Source organism: Numida meleagris, chromosome 13 (assembly GCF_002078875.1).
Source record: "Numida meleagris isolate 19003 breed g44 Domestic line chromosome 13, NumMel1.0, whole genome shotgun sequence".
Classification (NCBI taxonomy): domain Eukaryota; kingdom Metazoa; phylum Chordata; class Aves; order Galliformes; family Numididae; genus Numida; species Numida meleagris.
In genome coordinates, this window is record NC_034421.1 from 9,392,720 (window position 1) to 9,419,465 (window position 26,746).

At 43.3% G+C, this 26,746-nt stretch overlaps 3 protein-coding genes and 1 long non-coding RNA gene across 21 annotated transcripts in view; 1 reads left to right on the forward strand and 3 right to left on the reverse strand.

Moving 5' to 3' along the window:
- CLEC16A (C-type lectin domain containing 16A) overlaps positions 1-11,798 on the reverse strand; it is a 68,126-nt gene extending 56,328 nt beyond the window's left edge. For 5 of the 7 annotated variants that reach the window (XM_021411170.1, XM_021411176.1, XM_021411173.1 and 2 more), the window contains exons 1-7: positions 11,582-11,798; positions 6,997-7,125; positions 5,466-5,599; positions 4,552-4,700; positions 3,658-3,763; positions 1,648-1,771; positions 530-704 (exon numbers count right to left, since the gene is read on the reverse strand). In XM_021411170.1, the coding sequence (XP_021266845.1) occupies positions 530-704; positions 1,648-1,771; positions 3,658-3,763; positions 4,552-4,700; positions 5,466-5,599; positions 6,997-7,125; positions 11,582-11,661 (897 nt within the window). In that variant the 5' untranslated portion in view covers positions 11,662-11,798. Of the gene's footprint in view, positions 1-529; positions 705-1,647; positions 1,772-3,657; positions 3,764-4,551; positions 4,701-5,465; positions 5,600-6,996; positions 7,126-7,447; positions 7,529-11,581 lie in introns of those variants that run through there. The other 2 variants (XM_021411172.1, XM_021411171.1) reach the window with 2 other exon arrangements.
- DEXI (Dexi homolog) lies at positions 11,863-20,446 on the forward strand. Of its 2 annotated transcripts, XM_021411177.1 has the most exons (3): positions 11,863-12,490; positions 12,690-13,148; positions 19,799-20,446. In XM_021411177.1, exon 2 carries the CDS (start codon positions 12,757-12,759, stop codon positions 13,036-13,038), a length of 282 nt encoding a protein of 93 aa, XP_021266852.1. In that variant the 5' UTR covers positions 11,863-12,490; positions 12,690-12,756; the 3' UTR covers positions 13,039-13,148; positions 19,799-20,446. The 2 variants fall into 2 exon arrangements, with proteins under 2 accessions (XP_021266852.1, XP_021266853.1); XM_021411178.1 differs by lacking the exon at positions 11,863-12,490 and having other exon boundaries at positions 12,524-13,148.
- On the reverse strand, positions 14,081-17,556 carry LOC110405668. The gene is made up of 2 exons (XR_002443041.1): positions 16,496-17,556; positions 14,081-14,208 (listed from the first exon to the last, which is right to left on the reverse strand). It is a non-coding gene; the product is annotated as an uncharacterized LOC110405668 (long non-coding RNA).
- CIITA (class II major histocompatibility complex transactivator) overlaps positions 21,799-26,746 on the reverse strand; it is a 40,076-nt gene continuing 35,128 nt past the window's right edge. For 9 of the 11 annotated variants that reach the window (XM_021412245.1, XM_021412246.1, XM_021412243.1 and 6 more), the window contains 3 exons: positions 26,293-26,376; positions 25,544-25,636; positions 21,799-24,051 (listed from right to left, as the gene is read on the reverse strand). In XM_021412245.1, coding sequence (XP_021267920.1) covers positions 25,564-25,636; positions 26,293-26,376 — 157 coding nt within the window. In that variant the 3' untranslated portion in view covers positions 21,799-24,051; positions 25,544-25,563. Of the gene's footprint in view, positions 25,150-25,543; positions 25,637-26,292; positions 26,377-26,746 lie in introns of all 11 variants that reach the window. The other 2 variants (XR_002443293.1, XM_021412242.1) reach the window with 2 other exon arrangements.

Here is a 26,746-nt window from a genome sequence, read left to right on the forward strand (position 1 = left end):
TATGACAAAATATTCACTAGAGATGGTGCTCTTTAAAATTTACTTTTTGGTAAACAATTTCAAATGAAGACTCTCCAATTAAGAATATGAGTCTATTAATAATAGACTCATAGTCTACAAGCTTAAAAACAGCTTCTGATTGCTGTCAGTCACAGCCCCTTTAATAACATTGCGACAGATAAGAACCCCAGAAGCAAGGTGGTATCCCCTACTCAACCATTCCTCCACAAGGAGTTTTTTCTGATAACATTCATTATGAATTAGTTATTTGGAAGCAATGAAGTATTACCTATAAATAAAATAATAATATTGGCAGACATTTTAATAAACCAACTAAGCAAGGATGAACAAAAATATTTGAAATATAACCTACCTCCTCCCCCTCCAGTCACCCTATTTGGTTCAACATACAAACATAGGCATCAACAATATTAACCCTACCACCGAATACATCTGTTTAACAAATCACTATGCATACTGAAAGCAAATAATTCCTTTACAACTTATACATTTGCATGTATTCACTTACCTCATCCTGATTTACTAATGAATACACATAAAGGGGAAGAAAGAGCCTATTAAGTAGGTGGTCTGTCAGCACATCATTTAAAAATTCACAATTAATGATAAGTATATCATTAAGGTAATGCAAATGATCGAGATGTTCTGCCACCAGGTCACTCAGCTTGCCCCTATTCCTGTGCCTGAAAAACAGATCAGATAAAGCCTCAGATAAGTAAAAATTTTAAAAACTTAATGACATCAATAATTCATGTGCATCCCTTCTATCAATTGCCTTGCAGACTGACTGCCTAAAGCATATGTTTTCATGTCTAAAGCACTAATGCAGCTACCAAAGAGTATTCAGGCATATATTTTCTTTAGGAAGCAGATTTAAAGTTTTTTCCTGAGTTTTCAGAAGAGGTACTTTAAAAAAAAAAAAAACAAAAAAAAAAACCAAACACAACCACCTTTGCTTCCTACTGCCATCATCTTCTCAGAAACCAATCATTAAAAAATTTCTTTCCAAAAAACAATAGACATCTGTTTTATTGAACTTCTACCTTTTCACTTTAAGAACTATGAAACAGTCCCTCACTGTGAGTGGGGAGTAAACCAAGCAACCTTGGTATGCCTCAGGTTATTTAACCCTGAGCAACAAAGTATTTCCACAGTTGATAGCGGTGCATGACATGGGCATTTCAGTGCTGACATTTCACATATTAATTAAAGTTCATCTTTCCAGCTTTTTTCTTTTTTCCCCAGAGTATCCTTTTCTGAGAGCAGTTGTGCTAGGTCAGGACACAGAAGAGAAGCACAAAAAAATGTTACTAAAACTAAGAAGCACAAAATACCTTCTGTGTCTTCTGAATTCCTGCTAAATTCAGCAAAATTAAAACAAAGATGAAGAAAAGGCACGTTGACAAACAATGATTTGCTTGTATGGATATTAGCACAGATAAGAGGACATCACTAACCACTTAATCCAGAGTACTGATAGAATAACTCTGTGAAAAGAAAAAGCTCGAACTGTCTGCAAAGGAACATACTCAGGAGCTGAGGTGGACAACTACAGGCAAAGTGAGGTGAGCATCAATGCCTGGGAAAAGCATTTCCATTCAATAAATGACATTTTAAAAAGCTTACTCTTCATCAGTCTGCACACAGTTATCCAGTTCAATCACATGGCTCCCAATAAACCAGACAAGGTTGGAGAAATAAGGGACCGCAGTTTTATCTCTAATGTAATGCAGCATAGGTTGGTTGTCCACTGCAGAGAAATTGTATAAGAGAAAAATCAGTTTCCACCCTTTTTATTTTTAAGAATTTTTTTTAATAAATGAAACAAAGAATCTTTTGAATTTTGATTACATGCCAGCTTTTCACATACGTATATACCTGAGATGATCTTATGCATGAAATGGACATCTACAAAAGCATCATATCAATTCTTAATTGGCTTGAAAGAGCCTAATATTGATATATTTACATGTCTGAAAACAAATCTAGTGGAATTCAGAAAGGAGTTTTAAGCACATTCCTTATGAAAAAGAAGAGAAAAAATGCGGAAGAATAAAGCAGTAATGCTGAAAGTCAAGCTAGTCAGACTTACATGACACTGCATTAAGGAACACAGGAATCATCAGTGAAGGAAGGGCAAAAGAAACAGACAACAGTTAACAGGATTAGGAACTGGGATAGTGACATCCTCCAAAAGAGTTTAAGAAGCTAAAGCACAAAGCATCTAAACTAAAAGATACAGGGTAGGTGTTAGATCAGAACATACGCAAATGGATAGTCAGAAAATTAGGAACCCTGAATATCTGAGCTGTCCTTCTACTCTAACCTTCATATTGCTACAACATTCAACCAACATTCTAGAGAAGTATATTTTTTATGGTAAAAGTATTTAGTCATGTAAACACACACTAATAGGATACAAAACCTGCACTTTGCTCTGAGAACACACATTTGGTTTTACAGCTGATTTAAGCAGGAAACAAGTATCCAGTACCTCTTTCTCATTGTACAAAAGAAAAATTGTCCCTAGCAGTCAGCACTACAAAGAACCAGCCTGCTATAGATGCTATTTGCAAAGCTAATTGTTCCTAATTTTTAAAAAGATCTTATACTCTTTGATGAAAACCATCATCAAATCATCAGTTGATGGCAAGTTGTTTAAATTCAAAATGCAGTTTAATTAAAAACATATTAAAAAGTAATAAACACTGCACAAACATATTTCATAATTCATACCACAACATATAAATCATGTTGCTTCCAGAAGCGGAGAGTTTGAATATGCACCAGTTTTTCCACAGAAACTGCTGATATTTTCCCACAGAAATCATTGTTATTTTTGGTCTCTCAAAGAGTTTATGGATTCAGAGAAGAATTCAGTGAGAAGTGACTTCTGGAGGTCGGGTAGTGCAAACCCATTCTCAAAGCAGGGCTAACTTCTCATTTGAACCAGACTGCTAAGGGCCTTGTTGAGTTTTTAGGATCTCAAGCAATATGGATTCATCATCTTCTCAGGAAAACTTGTTGCAGTGCTTAACTATTCTCAGAACACAATTAGTTTTCTTATGCCCTACTGGAATGCCCAGTACAGTAATTTACTACTATAGCATCCTGGCTTTCGCTAAGCATCTCTAAAAATGGTCTAGGTCTGTTTCTTCACACTGGAGTGGCCACAGTACCTAGGAATTCCACAGTCATATTCTAATGTACTTCAAAAGGAAGTGGTACTGTTAGTAAGGTCACTGCTTCATATAGTATAAAACTCAAGTTCATAAGTAAATAATAAAAAAACATACTTTATATTCTCAATTTTCTTTTATTTGTTTTTAAATTCAGCCTTATCATGATCTCTGCTGGAAGGTGAACTAAAGTTCCTTGTGTAAGCTTGATAGTCCTTCACTATGTTTTTTAAATCAGTTGCACACGTGAGGAGATAGTACTATTTACAAGTACACACCACAGGTTTAGGGTTCTGTTTCATAAAAATCAGAATGTGTACCTGAAGTACATCAACATGCTAAAGTTTCCAATCTCAAAAAATAAACAAAACCCCCTTAGACAACTTAAATTACAGTGAAAGAAGTTTTTTTTTTTTTTTTTGCACACATGCCTTTACTTTAACTATAGAAAGCATACCTTTATAGACGTTTAAAGTTATAGTCCTAACTGCAATCCTGACCATGCTTTCTGGGTGGTTAAAAAATTTAATGGCTTCTGTGTACAAAGCGAAGTCATTCGTGTGCTGCAGCAAGAGGAAAGAAAGCATCATGAATTAACCAAAACATGTACAATATATTTGTTGGAATTCTGTACAAAGAACATTTCCCATGCATTACTCAAATGCTCCTACTCTCTACTTAAGTAATGGAAATTATTTTGCAATGCACGGTCAATAGGACCTGTAGCTCTGAATTAAAATAAACAGCTTTGAGCATCAAGAGGTTTCCACGTTAGCTCTGCACTTTCAGAGCTTTACTGCCCTCTTCTGGCAAAAAGTGGCATGGAGCAAGGATAAGCTTATTTCATCTTCAGCCTTTGATTAATCAGCTTTGTTCAGACTTCAACTAAGCCTCTTAAAATCGAGTGGAGGAACAGAAAACAAGGCGTAAACAAGATGAATTCTCAATGAAGCAGACTTCTCAAGCAGTCCAGCTTAACACTGTCTTACAGATCTCAGGAACCTTCTTTGCAATGCTTCAGCAGTGTCTCACAACTTAATTTTCAATCATTGATACTAAAATAAATTTAGGACAAACAATTCATTAGACAAGCCTAGACTTCTGACACAAGATGTTCAAGAAGAAAATAAGCATATTCTTCTCCAAGAAAAAGCTTAAATATAGAGGTGTCATAAAGTCACTCGCCGTATTTAACAAGAACATGATTTTACTATGACCAGAGATGATTCTAAGCAAGTTGGACAAGCTTAGACAAGAGACTAAACAGAATATGTGCCAAATTGCAATCAGTTTTTTTTTTTATTTATTAAAGTCCTCTCATCCTTATATTGCAACTCCTTTTCTTACTTACCTCGTTGTAAAAGAAATGCACAGTGTGATTGTTGAGTTTCAGGGAAAGAGTTTTCAAAAATGATATGTAATACGCCATAATCTCCTCATCAGAAAAGTCAAATTTGTGGACAATAATAGAATTCACATAGTTATTAGACAGCAAGTAGTCTGAAAAATAAGATACATTACAGAAATTAATTAAAAGAAATCACTATGTAGCCAGGTTAAATAAACCTACCAGCTAGCAACAAGCTACACAATGCTTCAAGATAACAACTTAACTCATCAACTCAAGTGATGGCTGCACGCAGTAACAGTGATTTACTGCTCACCTACAGATGTCTTCACTCCCATGAACACCAGTTAATTGAGGAAGGACTATCCCTCCCCAGTTTAGTACTAAGTAACACTTGTAACAACATACAGAATTCTTTCCACTTGAAGTCATATACTTTCAAAGGCCTTCATATGACTTTCTATTCTGCTAGTCATCAATTACTTTTAATCGATAATTAATTCTCTCTCGTCTTTACATGTTTCTGAAAACACTGAGGTAAACATGGTGGGCTGAATGCCAGACCCAGTGATGTGAGAACAGTTCCAGCACAAATTAGATGACAGTTTCACTGCGTCATCTGCTGCATCAAGGCAAACATTTCCGACCATGACTAATTTGCTGACTTAAAGAACACCTTGAAATATATAAAATGTTTCAGTAGTACCAAACAACAACCACTGTATTAATGAAAAATTACATTAAAAGGCAAATTAGAGTCAAGTGACAACATTTCCAGTAGTGCTTAACTAAAAAGACTAATAGGAATACATAGAGACCGTTCTGAAGGGGCATTAGGACTAAACTGTATTAAATTAAAGCGTATTAGATCATATTTCCATCATTTAATCCTTAACAGTTCCAAGATGTGCCCTTACACAGCGATGTTTCATGACTGATGTTCTCAAAAAGGATGTTCAGAGTCTGCAGCAGCTGCACGCACACGTAACGGCCGGACTTCTGACGCAGGATGTTCAAGAAGAAAACAAACATATTCTTCTCCAAGAAGAAGCTGAAATAAAGAGGTGTCATAAAGTCACTTGCTGTATGTAACAAGAACGTGACTTTACTAACATCAGAGATAATTCTAAGCAAGTTGGACAAACAGCATGTTCTACATTTATGCAGAAATATGGTACGAAACTTCATCTTCAAAAATCTTAAAATAGGACACTTAAACAGTCAAATTATGCAGTAAAATGATGTCAAAAACATAAGGGTTATTTCATTTTATTTTACGCATAACCAACTTATCAGATAGCTTCCCTAACCTGCAACCACAATTTTGAAGGGGAAAGCTTCTAAACAAAGGCTGTTTTGTTTAATACTCACTTACCTCAATATTAAGCTAATCCACTTCATCTTCAGCATTGTGGATTCCATTTCTGATTACAAGTTTTTTAGTGTTTTATTTTTCGTTTTCCTGCCCTTGGTCTTCTACCCTACATTCATTAAGCCACAGTTTCTGGTATCACCAGAAACCACCTCAAACCACCATTTCCATCTGCCTATCTGTAATACCATATCAAATGTGCAACCAAACAGGAAGCAAGAAGTGCAAGCTATAAGCAAATATCTAGCAGACAAGGAGCAAAAAGATAATTTAACAGGAAAATTATGGACTCTTTCCTAGTAGGACATCACAGATGTGTACTTAGGGTTTTTATTTTTTTATTTGGTTAGTTTGTTGTTAGGCTTTTATTTGCATTAAAAGCAGGAGAAACATGCTTATCTTTAAAACTCCCTCTGGTAAAGAATGCAGGGAGAAATTTGATGAAGCTACAATACAGGTAGGAAGAATCAGTACAATTTTCTTTGTTCACATTGTAACCTAACCACGTTAAAGTCACCTTGTAGAAATAAAACTAATTACTCCCAAAGCTTTACTTAATCACAAATTGCCTTGATACACGGGTCTTGAAGCAAAGAGCCAAGCAGCAGGCATTCAGTCAGTCTAGAATTATCAACATCCCTTTTCAAGTTATTTTTTCTACCACACTATTTTACAAGGATTAAAATAATATCTAAACAAAAGTGTTATAGATCATGGCTAGAAGATATCCATCAGGAGTATCATAGAAACTAGGATGAAGAAATGAACATCATTGCATTTTAACAGAGGTAGTGAATACACCCGAGCCCTAAGAGGGTTGGTACCTATGTCAAAAGATGCGAGTCAAACAAACACAGCATGTAAAAGGAGCTCTGAAGATGAAACTCTTATTAACAGAAGCAAATTGTGTTTCATAACACAGGAACGTGATCCCGCTTAGCTCTCTACTATAGAATGGGGTATTTTCATGAATGTCAGTAGGATGCTGCCTTAGAAAAGTTCATTCTTGAAAACCAGGAATCTGTGATACTTATCATTCTCCACAGCCAGAGCTAAATATGCCTTCAAGTACTTACTCAAACACCGAGCTGTCATTCTGGTCCCCCCATATAAGGATCTCTGTTATAGAACGAATGGTCTCCACCAGGAGATTGCGGTTGTGGTCTGTCACCGTTGTGTTCTTAGTCAAGACGTGATACATGTACCTAAAAGAAGAGATAAGTACAATTAGCACACTACCCTGCCACTACTGCATGCACCAAGGCTGTCTTTGGCCACTAACTTAACGTAGATACACAGGTACAAGCAATATTTCTAATCACTGTACAATTTTAAAACACCCAAATGTCCTTTTAATCCCAAAGCAGAGTGAAAATAGCTATTAAACAGAATGAGACGACCAGAACTAACGGCTCACTGGCAAGTGAGTTAGGAATGCTCATGCATGTGCTAACACAGAAGGAAAACTATGCAGCATTTATCCCTCAGTGCTCCTCATAGCAACTTAAGGAATTTCCTAGGAAGCACCTTAAAGTCAAGGGCGCGAGAAGCAAAAGCCAGCAAACAGAAGCAGCAGGTAAGCAGGTGTTGGGAAGTAATTCTGGAAAGTGGCTCAGTAGAAAGCAGCTCTTCTATTGGCTGCAGTGACACTTCACAGATGCAGCGAGTCTGCTCGTTAACCATCAGGACCAGCAAACACTATTCATTCACCTGAGCTGTGTTCAAGTCTCTGCCCACTCAAGCACAGAAACACTGGTCAGAAAGGTGGCAAATGCCAGCTGTATTATCTTACGGGGCAAGGTTTTAAGGCTGTCTAATGAAGCCTAAAAATAAGAGTACAGATTACAACAGGTGACAGAAAACTACATGAAACTGGAAAAGCTCGTGTTATGTCTCTGAATTTTACTTAGTCAAGGAATTTTATTTTTCTTCTTCAAAATAACATACACCAAAGATCATTTCCCTTTATCATGCAAAGGAGGGGTAAACAAAAGCACAAGGAATACTTCCTTCCTCCTTTTTTTTTTTTTTTTTTTGCTTTTATACAATAATAAGAAAGAAAAAGGATGGATAAAAGAGAGTTTGACAGTTATCAAAGTAATGAAATAAAAATGTAAGTTACTATACATATACTCACATTTTATATTAAAAATGGAAACTAATTAGAGAAATTTCACATCACTTTAAAACTGCAAGAGTTTAGATTACTAAATGTAGATCACAGGCACATTTTTCCTCTCATAACTCAATATTTGTTTTCTGAATGCAGGAGTGAAAACTGCCCGGGTTGAAACCATTCAAGGCCGAGCTGACTCATAAACACCTCCTGCAGCGATAACGCCGGGTCACGCGCTGCACCAAAACAGAAGCCACAGAACAGAACATCAGAGAGTGCCTGCAAATCCTCTGCAGGTAACGGGAGGATCGCAGTGTAAGGTTCCTTCTGTGAAGACTGACAGTGGGATGGGAGAGTTTAAGCCTGACAGTGTAATTTTAAAAGTAATATGACACTACCGCTACTCCAGCCTCTTATTTGAAGTCAAATGCTCATAACTGATGATATATTTCTCACCAGTAAGTCACATCATTGCAAATTTGGGAATAAAGTTCCACCCAGCTGCAGAACTGCTATCGGCATAAGCAATGGGAAGATCTGTGTGCCATTATCCAACCCCAAGTGTCCGTGGAATGCAGAGCATTACAGACCCTTCTGAAAAAGCCAGACTGGTTTGGTAGCCAGGAATGCACTACACCAAATTAATTTACTTGCTATCGATGTCACCGCAGCTCCCTTGGTTTGCTAACACACCGGCGCACCGAGACACAGCACAGCCCTCACTTCCAAACTACTCTGTTATCCAGTCCGCTCTGCTGAGGACTTGGAGATGAAGCAAAAACCCACCAGGAATTGCCACAGGGATCACTGCGATCAGAGGGATGGAGGGTTTTGCCAGCAGCTTAGCAGAACAGGTAAAATTCTGAATGTTCTGTTTAGAAGCCACGCTCAGGGCAATAGCACAGTAGAGTAACTCACACATACAGAAAGTTTTAATGGCTTTTCTATTTATTACTTAAAAAATACATTAACACATAAGAGTTTAAGAAGTCAAGCACTCAGAAATTGAAAAAAAAAAAACACCAACGCATATAACCATATTTGCTTCTTCATGCTGCCTGTAACTATGTAATTATTTATTGTTCACATAGAGGAAACAACGTACAGCATGGACAATGCTTCAGGAAATGAATCAGCTGTGAAGGAAGTCTCCAGGCACAGGGCTATGGGCAGTGCAGGTGACCAAGCCAGGAGAAATGTTCAGCACGCCGCTCTAATGGTGAAAAATTCTTTGTGCAATCAGGGAACAATTAAAATACCAAGCATAGCAGCAACAATAGGAAACACACTGGAGGTAACAACAGGCAGGAGGTAGGAAACTATCTGCATTTAGAAACAAAGACATCAAGCTTAAGTTCTGAAGTCCTCCACGGAAGCTGGAAAGCACAGGGTATGTTCAGTCAACTCTTCAGGAACACCGCCCTAAGGAGCAGATTCCGGCCCAGTTCCAGAGCTCAGGACGAGGTGAGCAATGGCCTTTTCAGAGCACTCCCACAGGCAGCCACTACCAGCGCTCCTGCCTGCAGCAAACTAAGGCTTCCCCCTCTTACACCCTGACACCCAGCTACTGCTAACCAAAGGGTAGGAAAATGCCAAGCGCTCCAAAAAAATCCGCCAGGAGCACTGACAGCACAGAGCACAATCCCACGGCTTCTCTCAATCTCGTTTCATCATTACAAAACCGGATTAAACTACAACTGCTGCTACTTCTCAAAGAAACAGACATGCAAACAACCTCAATTCGCTTTTAGTCAACCTGTTCAAGCAAGTCTCAAATAAATTGTATTCAAACCAATAGAAATGGAAGTTCCAGATCCAACACCTGCTGATCAAAAGCAGTAACTCTCTCACCAAACAGGTGTCCTGCTTACAACTAAGATTGGACTCTAACTTTATGAACATTAAAAAAAGAAGTATTCCCTAAGGGACAGCCCTGGTTAATTCTGCTCTCGTAACTTACCATAATATACTTTCTATACACTAAGCTAATTTTTATCAGCAAGGTCAGCGAGTTCTGCACAGCTGACTGAAAGGAATACAAGGTGGGATTCTGTTGGAGTTGAGAAGACAAGAACACAGACAGCTCAGGGGAAGGCGAGCCCATCAGGGCTGGCTGCCATGCCCCTCACACACACAGCAAACCCAACCCAAACTAGTGCTTTAGCAGAGAAATATGTACTTCAGCTCCCAGGTGAGAAGTCAAACGTAAGCCATAACAAGCACAGCCCAACTCCCCTTGGCTGCAAATCCAGCAGGATATCACTTGCTCTACCCTCTGTGGCTACAAGGGAACATGAAATCACATTTTTCTTGCCTCAGAGATGAACATCCCTCTCACGAGCCTTTTCCTTCTAATCTTGAACTCAATTCCTTCAAATTTTGACATGTATCAGCATCCTTGCTCTGTCTGGAAGCGTAATACCAAAACCAGGCAGATCTAAAGCTCCACAAGCACTGAGTAGCACAGAAGGACTACCCCGTGTAATTAGAACACTGCTGTGTTTGTATCTGAGCGCGGCTCTTCCCTGCAATGCCGCACACTACGGGCTCAGCCTGGCCCTCCGGGATCACTTCCTGCAGCACTGCTGCCTCACTCGCTGCGCTCCGGTTTGTTTTCATGGACTTGATTTCCCTGTCACACACTGCAGTTTGGTCTTTCTGGTTTTAAACATTTCTCTAGTTTAGGTAAGGGCCAGAAGCCACAAATCACTGTGATACAGCAACTGTGAGACCCAAATCTTGTGCGAGTGCATCCTGATCAATGCTGTCAGACCCCATTCAAGTTCTCTGACGATGTGACCAACCACTGAAAACCACCAGCTTCGTGTTTCTCAGCGAGCTGCGTATTCGCAGCACCTTCATTTAGAAAACGCTTCTCTCCACACTCATCTTTTCCTGCTCCGCAGAAAGAGAAGCCGTATCAGGGGATCTCGTTTGTCCATCTCCCGGCAGCGGAGCACTGAGAAGAGGTCAGGCGACGCGGAGCCGCGTTACCCAGCTCTGCATCGCAGTGCCAGGAGAAGCCCTTCCAGCTCCGCCGCCCGCAGCAGTACAGGGGGAAGCCTGGAAGGCGCAGCGCTGGGTTCCCCCCGCATCCCCGGCCCGAAGCGCGCTCAGCCTCCGCGGGAAGGAATGCGATATTTCTTGTTTTTATCGCCTCTCACGCTCTACTTCACAGGACGAGCCCGTGACGCTGTCACAAATTAAAAGCCACGGCCACGAGCGCGGCACCACCTCACGGAAGCGCGTCTGCCCCGGGGGTGTTTCGAGGCGAGCAGACACGGGCCGAGCTCCGGGGCAAAAACACCGCGGCGCCGCACGGAACCCCGGCCGAGTGGAGCCGCAACGAAGGGCACGGGCGGGAGAGCGCCGGAGAGCAGAGCCTCACGGCACGGCACGGCACGGCACGGCACGGCACGGCACGGCACGGCACGGCCCCGCTGCTCCGCCCCGCGCCGCCCCCACAGCCGCAGCGCCACTCCCGCCCGCCGCCCCCGGCCCGGTTTCCCCCACGGCCGCCCCGAGCTCCGGCGGCCCCCGCTCACTTGAGGTGGTCCAAGGAGTGAATGCTGCGGGCGGCCTTCCCGTGCCCGCCGCCCACCCAGCTCCGGGAGCGGCCGAACATGCTGGCGGCGAACGGCGGGCTCTATCGCCTCATGGCCCCGCGGGGACGGGCGGCGGAGGCCGCGTACCGAGCAGCCCGGCGCTGACGGCCACCGGCGCGCGACAACGCCCGTGCGCACGCGCGGCCGGAGCACGCCGGGAAGCGCTCCTCGGAGCGGACTGCAGCTCCCAGCGGGCAGCGCGCCGCTCCGCCCGGCGGGGCCGTGCCGGCAGCGCCCTCCTTCCTGCCGGCGTGCCGAGGCGCGGGGCCGCTGCGCGGCGCGGCGGGGGATTTTTTCCGGGCACAACGAAGGGGCGCTGCGGGCTGCAGCCAGCCCTCGGGGGTCCGTAGGCGGGAAAAATGTAAACGAGCAAAGTCAGCCTCAGCCCGCACAGCACTCAGCGCGTGCCGCAACGGGGCAGCGCGTGAGCTCTGGCCCCGCTCATCGCCTCGGGCGGGCGGCTCCGGCGCGGGCGGCGGGCAGCGGGCCGACCCTGAGCGGATCGCGGAGCTGCGGCTGTGCGCTTCGGGCGGATAAAGGGACGGGGTCGAGATCAAATCTGTGTCAAAAAAAAAAAAAAAAAGAAAAAGAAAAAAAAGTTTGCAGTCGCGCCTTGGCTTCTACGCGCGGTGAGGAAATGCCGCAGAGGGCCCCGCAGTGCCTCGAGACAGCCCCACGGGACAGCTCCCCCACCCCCCCGCAGGACCGAGCCCCGCGCACCGCTGCGGAGGCGCTGACGGACGCACGGGGCGGCCGCGCCCCCCCGCCCCGATCCGAATCGCCTTGACCGCCCCCAGGCGCGGCCGCCAGCAGCAGCGCGGGGCCGGGCGGTGCGGGGGGAACGCGGAGGTAAACAGTGCGGCGTGCGGCGGGGCGGAGCGCGCCGGGCTCGGTGGCGGCGGGCAGGTGCTCGGCCCCGATGCGGGAGCGCGCCCGCGGGGTCGTTCCGCCGAGTTTGCGGGCGGGAGGAGGCCGGGAGGCGGCGGGGCTGCGGCAGCCGGAGCCGCGCGGTCCGCCCGCAGCTCGGCGGTGCCGCCTCTCCCCGCAGGTCCGCTCCGGCTCCGGCTCTGTCCCCTCTCTGCGCCCCGGGGGCCGGAGCTCGCCGTCCCGGCTGCATGCCCGCCGCGGTGTCGGCACGGCTGGATTCGCTGGAGTCCTGGGCCTTCCATGCGCTGCTGGTGCTGCCCTATATGTTCTACGTGGGCTTGTTCTTCGTCAACGTGCTGATCCTGTACTACGCCTTCCTGATGGAGTACATCGTCCTCAACGTGGGCATCGTCTTCCTGCCCGAGGACATGGACCAGGCGCTGGTGGACCTGGGGGTGCTCTCCGACCCCGGCTCCACTCTCTACGAGACCGACAGCGAGCTGGACGTCTTTGACGCCTACTTGGAGTGACGCCGTCCCGGCGCGGCCCCGGGATGCCCGCGCCGCCTCTCCCCTCGGGGCGCCCCCGGAACGCGCTGCCGCCGGGCCGGGCCGGGCCGTGCCGCGGACGGGCCGCAGAAGTAAGTCAGCCCCGCCGGCTCCCGGGGGCCCGCAGCCTTCGGAACGGCGGGGAGGGACCGGCGGCGCGCGGGCAGCGCGAGGGAGGGAACAGCGGGGAGGGCCGAGCCCCGCTCCGGGCGGCTGCGGCCGTCAGGGCTGCGGGCGGTCGGCGGCTGCGCTCGCCGGGGCTCCACGGTGCTGTGAGCCGTAGCCCGGGGCAGCCGTAGCCGACGTCTCCCGCTGTTGTCACATCGACCGGAGCACGAGTCCGATCAAACGTTTCGTTACCGCTGTAGCTGTCAGTGACGCTACCACGCTGGAAATGTCAGGATTCAGCATTTTGTAACGCTGAACTGCAGTGGGGAAGAGAACCACTATTTCCAGCGAGGATGCTCTGTGCCAAATGTATGTTAACGAAAATGTTCACAGTTTAAATTGTGTTCCCAGATCTGCCAGCAGAATGTTTTAGCAAAATATCGCCTGTGAGTTTGAAAATCAGGTTAGGATACCTTTCAAGTTCTATTTGAAAATGTGCACGTAGGGGTTTCTGTTGTAAGGTCGCAGACATGACCTTGGTGAACACATTGTACAAACGCTGCCTGACATCGTGCTATTTTAGTACCTTCCACCTGAAAAAAAACCCATGAAAACAAAACCACATCTCTACAATGCGGTCCTTGATTTAGGTTGAAACTCTCTCCCTAAATATTTCCATTAAGGTTCCATATAAAGCAATAGTGACAGGTTTTGGTCAGTAGTCTAGAAAGTATGAAATGGAAATTGGTGGTGTTGGATGAATGTGGATGGCACCATCACAGCTGTGCAAGGCTTGGACAAAGGCACGTGGGAGCACAGAAGTGTGTGGCATTGGAGACAATGGAGCCAAATCTCTATTGCTACTGGAGAAATCCCGCTGCAGTTACAACAGATAAAAGCATACATACATCTGGTGTACGTTCACATGCCTGTTTGGTGCATCCCAAGCGACTGGGTTGGAATCCCTTCCACCGGCACAGATCTGTAGCACAGCTGAGCTGCCCACACCGCGCTGCTGGCTGCTTCCTGTGGCTGTCCTCGGCCCTTATCATTTGGGCAAACAACACACGGGGTTAGAATACGGGGAGCATGAATCAAAAGCCTTTGTAAGTATCATTCAGACGATACCTCCTGTCCTCCAGGAAAGAAATTCATAATAATTAACGGAAATTTAAGCAAAGTCTTTGGTGCAGAAAGTCCTAACCCTTTGCTCCTCAGAAACACCTTTCCCTAAACTCCAGATCTTATTACTCCAACATCACCTAGTACAAGGATTAAGAACATAAATGTGTATATTTTTTAATCCTTGTGCTAGGTGATGGTGGAGGACTTTTCTGCTGACTAGGATTTGTTACGATGAGTTCATCTGGTTTTCAGGGAGAGCCAAGGAGAACAACAGCTTACACGGGGGATTCTTCCTACTGCACGAGCACATCATTTAATAGAGCATAGGACATGAGCACAGTTCTGTTCAATGCCAGTAACTGGGCTTCTTAACATTTTCCTTTATATTAGTAGGTTAAGAAGCTCTGCAAAGTACTTGGTACTCTCACTGTAAGACAACGCCACCTCCATATGTAGAAATGGCACTGGTGGCACCGTGCTCACAGGTAAGCGTTGGCCTGCTCAGCACACGCTCGGCTGCGGCCTTCCCTGTCGTTTGGCAGCTGTCTTACATTGTTGTTTCCACTGAGAACCAAATCACAAATCTTCAATTGCTAGAGAGCAAAGCATCCAGCATTGCTGTGCTTCGTCTATTTCTATATTTAATTATACGTCCAGTAACCGGGCTCCAAATTGCCTGGTTATTCAGCTACCAGGCCAAGGCTCAGCACGTCACCGTGAGAAGGGATTTGTGCTCAGATCCTGCTTACAGGCTTCTTGACAGTGCTGCGGCATTTGCCGACACCGGCTCCCTGCGTGAAGCCATGGGCACAGGCTTGCTCACTTGGAGCCGGCAAGCTGAGGATTCAGCTGACAATACAGGAAGAGCAGTCTCAGCTTCAGCAGCAGAGATGAAATGATAGGAGCATCGCTCTTCACATAGAGGATAAGAGCAGTGCTCTTCATGTGACTCACCAGCGATTACTGAGAACAACTGAAAAGCAGTGATTAGCCTCAGCTAAAGCCTTGCAGGTGTGCTCCTTGCATTTAAAAAGTGGTGCCTGCCGCGCAGGAGGTGAGTGGCATGTGTGAACGGGGATACAAAGGGAGGAAATCCCAAGAGGCTGTTCTGCACAATGTGGAAGGGCTTATTTCAGTGTTAAAGAGCACGTGGATCAGAAGAGCTATGTTCTCTCTTGCACTGAAAACCTCAGCTGAATAAACTCAATAGGAGCAGAATTATGTTCAGGTTTCTAACCATAATTGCTGGCAGAGGTTGAAGATAGACAACTAAGAGCTCGAAGAAGCCTCCTGTCCTATTCAAATGGAGAAATCCATCTGTGTGAGCTGAGCAGGACTGAGCTGACTCATGGCACCTACCGTTTCCCTTGGGTGTGCCAGATTCTTCATTATATTTGAAGTCCCCTGGAATAAGGTGATGTGATTGTTGTCTTTGTGCTGCCTTAAAATCAGATGTGACTCATCACAAAGTACTCTAATAGCGGGGATAATGAGCAATTGATAATGAAAACCAAATTGGAAATATTGGATTTATGTAATCTTACTGGACAAGTGTTACCTATGTTATTTTTTCCAAAATGAATTATGGTGTATATCTTCGGTGAGCAGAATCCAGCACCCAAGAGCTTGTGACTCAGCACTTCTGCTCTTTGCTAGCATGTAAATCCTGAATCAGTCAAAGAAATAGCTGTACTCATCAGCTTATCAAAGTAGTGCCAATTAGAGCTGAGGGCTCGGCGTCTGCAGGAGGCAATGTGGTCCAGTGGGGAGGGAAATAAGCGTGCTGGGCTCCTGCCTGGGTCTGGACTGCCGGCTTCTGTGAGCTTAACTCAGCTGTGCCTCTCTTCTATCTCAGAAACTGAGATGCCACATAAAGGAGCGGATCAGAAGAACGTTACCACCAGCCATGCCAAGATGCACATAAATGCATTAGAACTCTCCCTGACTTGGAATCGTACGAATAATGAGCAGAGTGATATGTTACTTTTTTCCTGCCTTCTCATTTTTCACTATGCTCTTCCCTTACTTTTAGAAATCTCCATGCCAAGGAAAAAGAAAGGTGAATCACTGACTCCATGATATGCATAATTTGTCTATTTTGTTATCGGTTATAGTAATGACAGCATTAAGAGCAACAGCTGGAATTTTTAGAGCTGTGAACTCTTAGGTGTAACTAAAATTATTGAAGTTGAGTGCTCGAACTCACCTGGCAGCTCTGCTGTAAGGAGGCTGTCATACTCCAGCGGTTCTTCGCAGGAGTTCTGTCCTAGATGGAAAGAAGAAAAAATCATAGCTGAATAATGAACTGTCCATTCAATGCCACTAACCACAGCCTGCCACAGTTCTAAGGGATTTTCTTTTCTGCCAAATGCTTTCATTTCTATGATGCAAGAGAGCAGGTAGATTGTCTTATTTTTAGAATTTTCCAAGAGCTGCTGTTAAAAACATGGATTAAATTAAGAGACACTTAATTTAGGGTAGAAATACTAAAGGTCAGAGTACTTTATTTGTGAAATGCCCCACTCATGGGCAATTTTAAAGATTTTTTTTTTTTTTTAAATCCCATTTCTGTGGTTCTTCCCTCCAAAATGAGGTTGACTCTAATCAACCTGCTCTAATAGCAGGCAACAATATCCACACACCAGTTTCAAGCTGTCAGAGGAGTTAAGGAATGAATTCAGTTTGATTCTTCGTGTTTGTTTTCTCTTGAGAATGGGTAGAATGACACTTTATTTCAGATGACAACTAGCAATCCTAAAATAGAAGAATAATTTGTTTAGAGAAATTTAGGATGTAGATTTGACTTGTCCAATACTTTGTCTTTCTTCCCTTGTAATGATGCTAATTTATACAGCATACGAGCGTCCCAAGGAATTGAATAGTGTGCAGAAATGGTGAAGGCTTTCCATTTCTGCGGGGAAATTTTCAAATGGTCTTTCTCTTCCCAGTTATACAAGCCTGAGTGTTTTGTCTAGCCACAAAGTTGGGAAAAAAACAGGTGAAAAGTTTGAGGGATGCTCTCTGAGTACAAAAAGTGTTACTAATATATATCACGTCTAGTTTTCAAGCCAGGAAGGAGATCAGAGTTCATCCTTCATAAAGAGCTAGCAACTGCATTGAACTCAATCACAGAATCAAACTGGAAACTTTTGGAAAAGTTGTGGAGCTGAGACCTGAATGCAGGAAGATCATTATCTCTTTCAGGCATCTGAAACTATTGAGGAAAATCTGATACACATTTAGTCATTTAATTTACAAACCACATTCTCTTTGTGTAGAGTAGTACACATTTCCTCTAGGAGTTTTTTTTGTTTGTTTTTTTGTTTTGTTTTTAAGAGGTTGAACATTCTGTCAGGAATTCCATAAATATCTGTAGAAATTCCACCACCTGCTGGGTATTAAGGGCTTTAAAAATCGTCCCTTTCAAGGCCTGGTGGGAGGGTTTGGGGGTGGAATGGGATCAGTGGGAATGGGAGGGAGCAGTTCAGCCATAGCAGAGGTGCCATGGCTCAGGGTTTTCTTGCCATGAATAACCAACTCCTTCTTGCTGTGGAGATGGGTGCCGAGAAGCATCAGTTTTGTGAACTGCTATGGGGATGCACTGCTGAACTTCCCTTCAGCCTCCAAAGGGTGCTATTTCCCCACTGCTAAACAGCAATTTTCCCCTTTGTCACAGCACACAGAGGAGGGGTTGTGGTTCCTCATGCTCTGTTCAGCAGGGGGAGAGCCTCATTCTTCTGTGAGAATTGTATGGTCCATCCAAACATAACAAAAAAGGTTAGCAAAGGCTAATGGGACCCATATATGACAAATAAGGGTATAATGGACAATAATGGCACGCACCAAATGATGCATTGCGGTGTAAAGCTCTAGCTATGTGACTGACCTAAGGCTTCTCTTTGAAGGGCCAGGAACAGGGAGCTGAGGCTCTCTCAGATAACATGGCCCAAATAGGCCACAATACCTGAAACACTTTTGGAAAGCCGGGAAACAGAAAGCAGACAATGCCAGGAGGCAGAGCAGAGTCACTGCGTTTCCTTTGGTCCAGCCCCACTCAGGAGCAATGACTTCACTAATGGAATTAACAAAAATACCATGACTGCGTTTCTTCTAATGCTGAAGCTGCGCTCTACCAGCTGTGCTATTAAATGCTGGCAGGTATTTTCAGGCTGTTGGATGACTGGTTCTGAGATCTGAAAAACATTTTTATCTTTGGATTTTCCAGGTTTTTTTTTTTTGTTTTGTTTTTTTTTAGTTAAGGAGTAGGTTCACGTAAAATTTGAAGGACAGAATTAATTGGCTGAATAGAAACACAAGATTGAATATCCTGGTCAATTGTCTCATTCACACAGCATTTAATATCTGCCGCCACAGCTTACTGTCCTGGTCTGGCAGCCCTGCAGCTGTGTTTGAAACATTAGCTGGACAGCTTTATGCTTTGCTTTGGAAGCCTGGTGCATTTTGCTGTGCTTTTTTTAAGTCAGCTGAGGAGTGGATCCCCAACGCAGAACAGCCAGCTCTCAGAACTACCACTGTGTGCAGAAAACCGCCACATTAGTAACCTGGTAGAACTGCCCCCTCTTCCCCTTAGTTTAAGAGTCAGGATACTGAGCATATGACTGCTGTTAGCAGGGTACTGCACTGTTAAGCATTTGAGAAAAAGACCTCACTGACCACAGAAGTGCTTCTCGCTCCTGGCTTAGCATCTACTGAGTGGCGCAGAGGAGCATGGGGAATACTGTGACGAGTCATACCAGGACCACCCTGCGCGCATTCTGGCTCCAGCAGTGGCAGGCGATGCCATTTGGGAGCGCACATAAGCTTGGCCAAAATCTGCAGTCTGCTCCCTTTGTGCTTCCCAGCATCCCCAGTGGAAGAACTGGGGACGTTAGAGGGTGCGTCGCTGCCCAGCCCTCTAGCAACTGCTTTCCAATTCCTTCTCCCAGCCTCTCAAACCTGAAATGAGCTGCTCCTTCCCCCGGATCTTTACAATTCAGTCATTCTTCTCCACATTTTTTGTTGCGCTATGGTCTTGAAATGCGAAAACCAGAAGTGCACATAGTGCTCATGATGTAGGCACACAGCAGCTTTTATGGTACTCACCATCTTCTTCTCAGTGCCCTTTGTGATGATGTCCAAAGTTTTCTTGGCTTTTTTGGGTGCCACGGCTGAGATACTGAGCTCAGGGAGTTGGTGGTGGGGCTGCCTCGTTGTAGTTGTCAGCTCCAACCTCAGTGCCACATAGGCAGGTGTAGACTATTTATCTGTAATTGCATTGTACTACATCATCTAAGGTCACCTGCCCTTTTTTGCCCACTCAATGTTATGAGGTCTTTCTGGAGTTCTTTGCTGTCAGTGCGGCATCTGAATTCCTCAAAGCATTGAATGATTGATTTATTCTAAAATAAATGGATGGCATGGTGCTGTATCTAACATACACAGTGACTTCTCTGTTCAGCGTGGGTCTGGAGGGTTACCCTGTATTTGTTATGTGTTCTTTTTTAAACAGATTCATTAAACACCTGAAATGGATTATGACCAGGTTAATGGATCAAGTTACGGAAAGAAACTATACTCTGAAATGTAGAGGTGAAAAGAAGGACAAGGGGACAGCGAGAAGAGTTGTTATCAGACCTTGTCAGCTGTGACTTTTTCCCCATGATCATTGCCTCTCAAGTGTGCACTACCTGCTGTGATTTGTGTACAGTACTGGGCTTCCATAGGTAATTTGGGGATGGACTGCGTGAATAAATAATATAAGCTATGTTCTCTTATAACAGAAAATCAAGATATTACTCAGATTTGATAAACTTTTCAATAAATACCATTTCACCTGAATGGACACACTGTACATGCTGCTTAAGCAAGTTTTGCATTCTCACACTGAAAACTCTACCAGCCAGTAGTTCCACATCTGTGCTCTCTCAGGGGAACATATCCAGGAGTGCCACAAGGTTCTGTTCAGGGCAGTATGATGACAAGAACTGCACTAGTAAGAGACTTGATTTAAATTGTCAGCTTTGAAACAGATCAGAGACTGAATTTTGTTAAGTGGATTCATTATCTCACGCAAGATAATTTGCAGATTAAGTTCATGTTCCTATGTACAGATCTGAAAGCAATACAATAAAGACTGTCCTTTTCCATGAAAGAGTAAGCAGTCATTTGTTGGAGTGGTTCTTTTTCCATTTGAACAGAAAATAATGTGAATATGCTTTTCATGCTGAAAGTAGTCCCTGATTGTTGAGATGGCCAGCATGAAGAAAGTCCTTCTACATGGAAAACTTCTTGAGAAATTAGACCAGGACTGAAATTCAGGAACCACAAAATATATAGGGGAGAAAAAAAAAAAGGTATTGTGCTGGTTTTGTCTTACTACTTATCTTTCAAAGTCTAGTTTTCATTACAGTGCGGTTGCCAAGCCAAGTTGATGCATCAAGAACATTTCTGAATTTTCATGTGGACACCTGTGTAAAGAACAGACAAGCTTAAAGGCTTGTTAAGTTTGTGTGCCCATTTGGGACTAACACAAGAAATACTGGATTTTGCTACTGAAGGCAGCATGCCTGCTGGCTGTATAGTTAGAACTCTTATACTGTTCAGAAATAGCTTACACCAAGTATTCAGGGTCACACATACGCCATTTTAAGGACATGGTTTAGTTCGTCATTATAGGCACTTAATACAGCATCTGCTGCTTGGTAATCATTCTCGGCAGTAGGTTTATGCCACATGATGCACAGATTAAGGAATACAATTTCTACCAAGTAATTCACTTTGGAGATTCTGAATTGAAGATCAAATTTTCCGATTTCTCAGAACACCTCAACTTAGGTATTTTAACAATAGGGAAAGTGCTGGGATTAAAAGATCTGACTGCCATCATAAAACAAGCCTTGGCATTTAGCAAGGTTTTGGAACTAACAAAAAGGATTTGGGCTTAAAGAGACAAGATAAGCATTCTTCTCATCCTAAAAGGATATTTTAGAAGATGGATTTGATCAGAGTAGCTTTTTGAGGGTAGCCAGTGAATTCAGTCCTCTGCACACAAGGTGCTCAACTGATGAAAGCCTTTTCCATGAGCTTTGTTACACAAGAGCGTCCAGACTTTGAACCTTGATTAATTTAAAAACTTGTAACTGCAGAAAGCCCAAAATGGCTTGGAACTTGATGATCCTTGGGGTCCCTTCCAACCCAAGCCATTCTATGATTCTAAGATTTTTTTTCTGTTATTAGCAGGCAGTTCAGTCAGCACTTCACACCTTCTACCTCTGGGTGCACAGTCTACCAGTTGGCGTCGCATGATCCCATGGCCTGTTCAGAAAGCATCATTTCTCCATTTCCAGACCACTGAACTGGTAAGTGCTAGCAGGACCATGCTGTCTCCCTTGCACGCTGCTTGCCCTTACCATGGAATAAGGGAGCCCTCAGTCATGTTCAGAAACCAGCAGTGGTTTCCCAGTGTTCCAGAGAGAAAAATGGAAATGATTTTCAATGACTGCTACAAGCTACTGTAAAAAGGAATATTCACTTTTATTAATACTTTCAAAAAGATGTATAAAAATAACCAAAACACTGCATCACAATTTACAATCTACATTATAAGCATACATCTCCCACTAAGAGAACAGTAGAATACCCAACACTGTTTTAGCAGTGCAAAGTGCTGCAATGTTCAGCTGCCTCCATAATAGTTAGCATATTCTTAGATTCAGTCACAGTGAAGCTTGGCTGCAGAATAGATCCCTAAAGGGGCATTTGTCATCCAAAGCAAAGTTCAAGGAAGCCGAGAGGAGGGCTCACCATAGCTCTGCGTGGCTGGAATGTTGTAGGCTGATGGGAATGTCACACTGAATTTAGCTCAAGCTACTTCCCATTCAAGCAGCTTAAAGAGAGGAACATAAATGAGATTTTTCACATCTCTAGTTAGAATTTGAAGACTGAAGCAGATAATAAAGGAAAAGACAATTTTATAGTTAGAATTGCATTCTCCATAGTGTTTTTTGCCTTGCTCTCCTGTACTATTACCTTCACGTGAGGTACGAATCCTGACTTTTTTTTAAACAGAAATAACAAATTAGAAGACCCTCCTTCCTTCTTTCAATTGTCAAGATTCTGCAGGTGCAGAAATGTTAGTGGAAACACAGCATTTGCCGCAAAGAACAACGAGTGAGGTTTTGAGCTGTTTAAATTGGGGATGTTTTTAAACCAAATAACAGAATATTTGGAAGGTAAGTTGAGAGATGCTCATTTGCAGAGATCCTTGGTTGGTATTGTCAGTGCTTCCTAGCAAAAGAGACTTAAAGGAGGTTGTTGAGCTAACCCCAAGCTAGCAAAATGAGGTACACAGCCCTCCCTTTCCAATCTGTAGCACACTGAATGCTAGCTTCTACCATCCAACATTGTTTTCTTGTCTCCAGTTTGCAAGGACATGCAACCAGAGTGCTAGTCTTGACAATTGCCTCTGTAGAATTATAATTTTTTTTTCCTGTGTTCAGAGGGCTGAAGTGCAAGAAAAGAAAAAGGAGACTACTGTTTTGCTATTGCTTTCAGCAGGACCGGGATTTGGCTCAAATAACAATGAGGCCAGCAGAACAGATCCATGTTATTTCTTCGAAATAAGTGATTTTCTATCATTGTCTAATTCTTCATAACTCTTTAGAAGCAGACCACATCAAGAACACAAAGTAGTGATTTCATTTTCATGTATAAAATAGATGCTTGTGCATTTAGTTGTCACCTGCAAGTGTGAGACTAAATCTCAATTCAGGTAGATGAATGAGAAAAAAAAATTGTTTCGGAAGTCCAACTTTTGTTTTCAGTTCCTGAGAATTTCACACACAAATACTTTAGCTGACACTTTACAACCCAGAATCTCTTTTTGCAATAGGTCACACCAAGTGAAATTCGTTCATTCAAAAATAGAAAAAACCTCACACTTGTAAGGTTTCCATTTGTGACAGAGTAAAAACCTTTAAGCAATGTCACTCGGAGGATTTTTGTGCACTGGGCTGGAGCTATTTGTATATAATTGGATTTCTGTCGCATCATCAGAAAAATCCCTGATAATTTTTCAGTTTTAATTCATCTCTTTTCTCCCTCCAATCTTTTTGAAGGAATCTGTAACAAGACAATGTTTGATAAAAAAAATACCTTTCTTAAGACAGCATTGGTAATGAGCATGAAGAAGAGAGCCACTTCTAGATTCCCACAGATAGCGTTACAATTTCAGACTGTTTTCCAGACTGGTCATTCTTATGCTTCTGACCTGAACACTTCCATTTAATCCAGATTTACAGGTGAAATCTTCAACTTCGGTAGTCCAAAATGAATACAAACTTAATTGCATTTATCAATGGCACCATGAAACAATTCGTTTTCATCTCTCACTACTTCAGATGTTGCAGATGCAGCAGCTTGCAGCGCATACTTGATGAATCGATGATAGAATTTTAGACTGCCAGTAAGCTGGTGACTCCTGTTCACTTTTAATGGTGAAAATTGTCCAGATGTTCTTCTGTGAAATGTGTTACTTGACTGTTCATCAATTCAGTGGAAACACAACTGAGTTTTTAAAAAGCATTTTAAATGACCTCTTAAAAATTTGAACTCCATCGTTCACCTACTTCAAGCATCACCCAGAAGGTTCATTGTGACTTTTTTCATGTTGCCACTATCATAAAAATTGGCATTTAATTCCTGCTTCATAAAGCGGTAAGACAGGAAAACACAGAAGAGACCTTCCCCTCTTCTTTATGTTACCTGTGAAACAATGGAAACAGGATATTAGATGCAAGCACATCAGCTTGATCACCATTAACATCACCAAGACTACAGATACGTGCTCTGAAGAAACATGACAGTGGTCAGTAGGTGCTGGATGTTTCCACCTGGGAGACAGGATCCAGACTTCCTGCTGCTACCAATCCTCAGTGCTAATGAAGATGCTTAGAAACTACACTGACCTGGTAACCTGTGCCACGGAAATGCACTGCAGACACGAGAGAATGGTTGTGGAGGAAGATGCAAGCAGTTAGAGAAAACTTTGCCTTTATGAGGCTTCCCAGCAGCGCTGCGATCCTTAATGTCTTCTCTCCCAAGTAGGTATGATTTTTCAACATGACGAGGAGTTGGTATTTTGTTGTGCTGTCAGCTATTAATTGTCACTACAGCTTTTCTGTTCTGCTGTATAAAGCTAGTCTGTGAAGCTGGCATGACACCTGAGTCTTCCAAAACCTGTAGCCTGATGAAAGCTTAGAAGTAGCTAAATCTGCATGTGGTGATTAGTGCACTGAGAGCACAAGTCATACAAAACTTTGGTGCTCCTGCATGGCTTTGGGAGCCAAAGGCAACTGCAGGACTATTCAGAACAAGAGCTCAAGCAGCCTGGCAATCTCTGCAATGCGATGTTGGCCATTTGAAAGAAAGCTGGAGAGTCTCCGCTGTCTGACTTGACTCTGACTTCTTGGTCCTCACAGAAATCATTTCACTGATTCATCATGCATTATTATTTTTTTTTTTTTCCTCACGAGCAACAAGAAGTACGTAGCAGAAAACTAGGAGTAGAAATCCTAAATGAAATCATAACTTCTCATAACTGCCTGCTGCAGCTCCATCAGAACAGTGGTGTCAAGGCAGTCAAATCCTGGTGATCATCAGCAAGCTGTTCTTTGCTAAGGATGTAATTATTTCAAGGATCCTTGAGGCTGTGCAGGCAGAATCAATGAAGTGAAAGTGGCAGCCAGTGGAGTGGGCAAACTGCACAAAACATACTGACAAAGAGGAATATAGGAACTAATGGTTTGCTCTGAGTACAGTATAGGCACGGGTTCATAGGGAGAAAAAACAGCTGTGGTGGATCTGTATTAAACAAAGGAGAAGTGAAGTGACTTCACTAAAAAAAACAGCACAAAACACTCTCTAAAGAGTACAAACTCCTGAGAAGAACTCAGAACTATTTAGTTTTGTGCAACAGAAGATAGCAGGTTAGCAGGCCTGCTGCTAGGCACTGAACTGGGCTGGGAGCCCTCGATGAAGTTCAGCTCTTGCAGTCTGCTAGTACTAGTCCATTACGGAAATGGGGGATCAAGATGAATGGGGAAAGGGGATCTGTTGTGATACTGATCTGTGCCAGCATCTCTTTATGTAGCCATGCACACATAGATGCTGCTACTTTGCCTGCTGCCAGTGAGACCTACAAGAATCTGCCAAAAAACCTAATCTGGCTGTCTCAAGAAGCCAGGATTTACATTACCTTTACAGGGTCATCTGAACCTACACACTGATCCTAGAGTCCAGCTGCTGAAGGTGTTCAAGAACTCCATACGGAATTGTAGGATTCCACATCCTGTAAGAACAAGTTCAGAAAAAAAAGATTTTAAAATGTAATTAATTTCACAGTTTTTTGGGTTTTGTTTCTGTCTTTTTAGATATATTTGTTGTTGTTAGAAGTAATAGAGTTTTGCTTTGGCTTCTTTTTTTCCCTCTCAATCATTCTATAACATTATTTAAGCTATGGAACAAAGGAAAATGCATTTTCATTCTTAAGTAAGCAGTCCGTTCCCCCATAAAATGGCTGACTCTGATTGTAGGACCCACTACAGTCCCGTCTCCCTAATTCTTGTTTAGCTTCCTGTCAAACTCCCTTCCTCTGAACCTGCACTGGCAGCTTCAGTCTATTTAACCTCTAATGATGGCTGTTCACTGTTTATCCTTCAAATACAAGTCTTTCAGCACAGATATCAGGTAAACTGGGAGGGTAGAAGATAAACTGGAGTCCAAACTGTGCTTAAAGAAGAACAAGCTTGCTTGCCTGCAGCAATGGGGAATTAAAGCTGTTGAAACAAGCAATACATTTTTAACATTTGTGTGACTGCTTTTGTATTTTGACAGTTTCTTTTAGTGCCTCTTATAAATCTGACAAACACTGAAGATAGCACGAGCATGAGTTCTCACCCAATTTACAGACTTAAGATACAGCAAGCAATATAGCGGGAGACTTACACCAAATTTTTTATATGGGGACATTTTCTTAGGCTGTCAGTCAGCTGTTGGGCTCCAACACCGGTTATTTTGTTATACTGAACACTGAGGGGAAAGAAAACCAAACACCTTATTAATCCAGATCAGATCATGTAGCAGTGCCATCAAATAGTTCATTCAAAAGCAAAAATACTATAGGAGTGTGTCTGTGGATGAGGGGAAAAAAAGAAGAAAATAGATCCATGATTCGAAAAACAAACCAAAATCATTTATTACCAAGTATCTAAAAAACTAGAAAGTTATTTCTCTTGTGGTGGCCTCAAGTGGTTCCACAGCATCTGTGGTGAACTGTTCATTAAGCCTTGACTATCTGTACTCCAAATAAGTGCTTTTCCCCTCCACGTGAGGCTGGGAGTGAAGCACAGCTGTTCTGTAAGGACAGGTGGCAACAAGACAATTCTTCAGCACTTCCTAG

What these genes read in the sequence shown, in the direction of transcription:
- DEXI (XM_021411177.1), top strand. Translation starts at nt 12,757, where the DNA reads ATGCCCGCCGCGGTGTCGGCACGGCTGGATTCGCTGGAGTCCTGGGCC.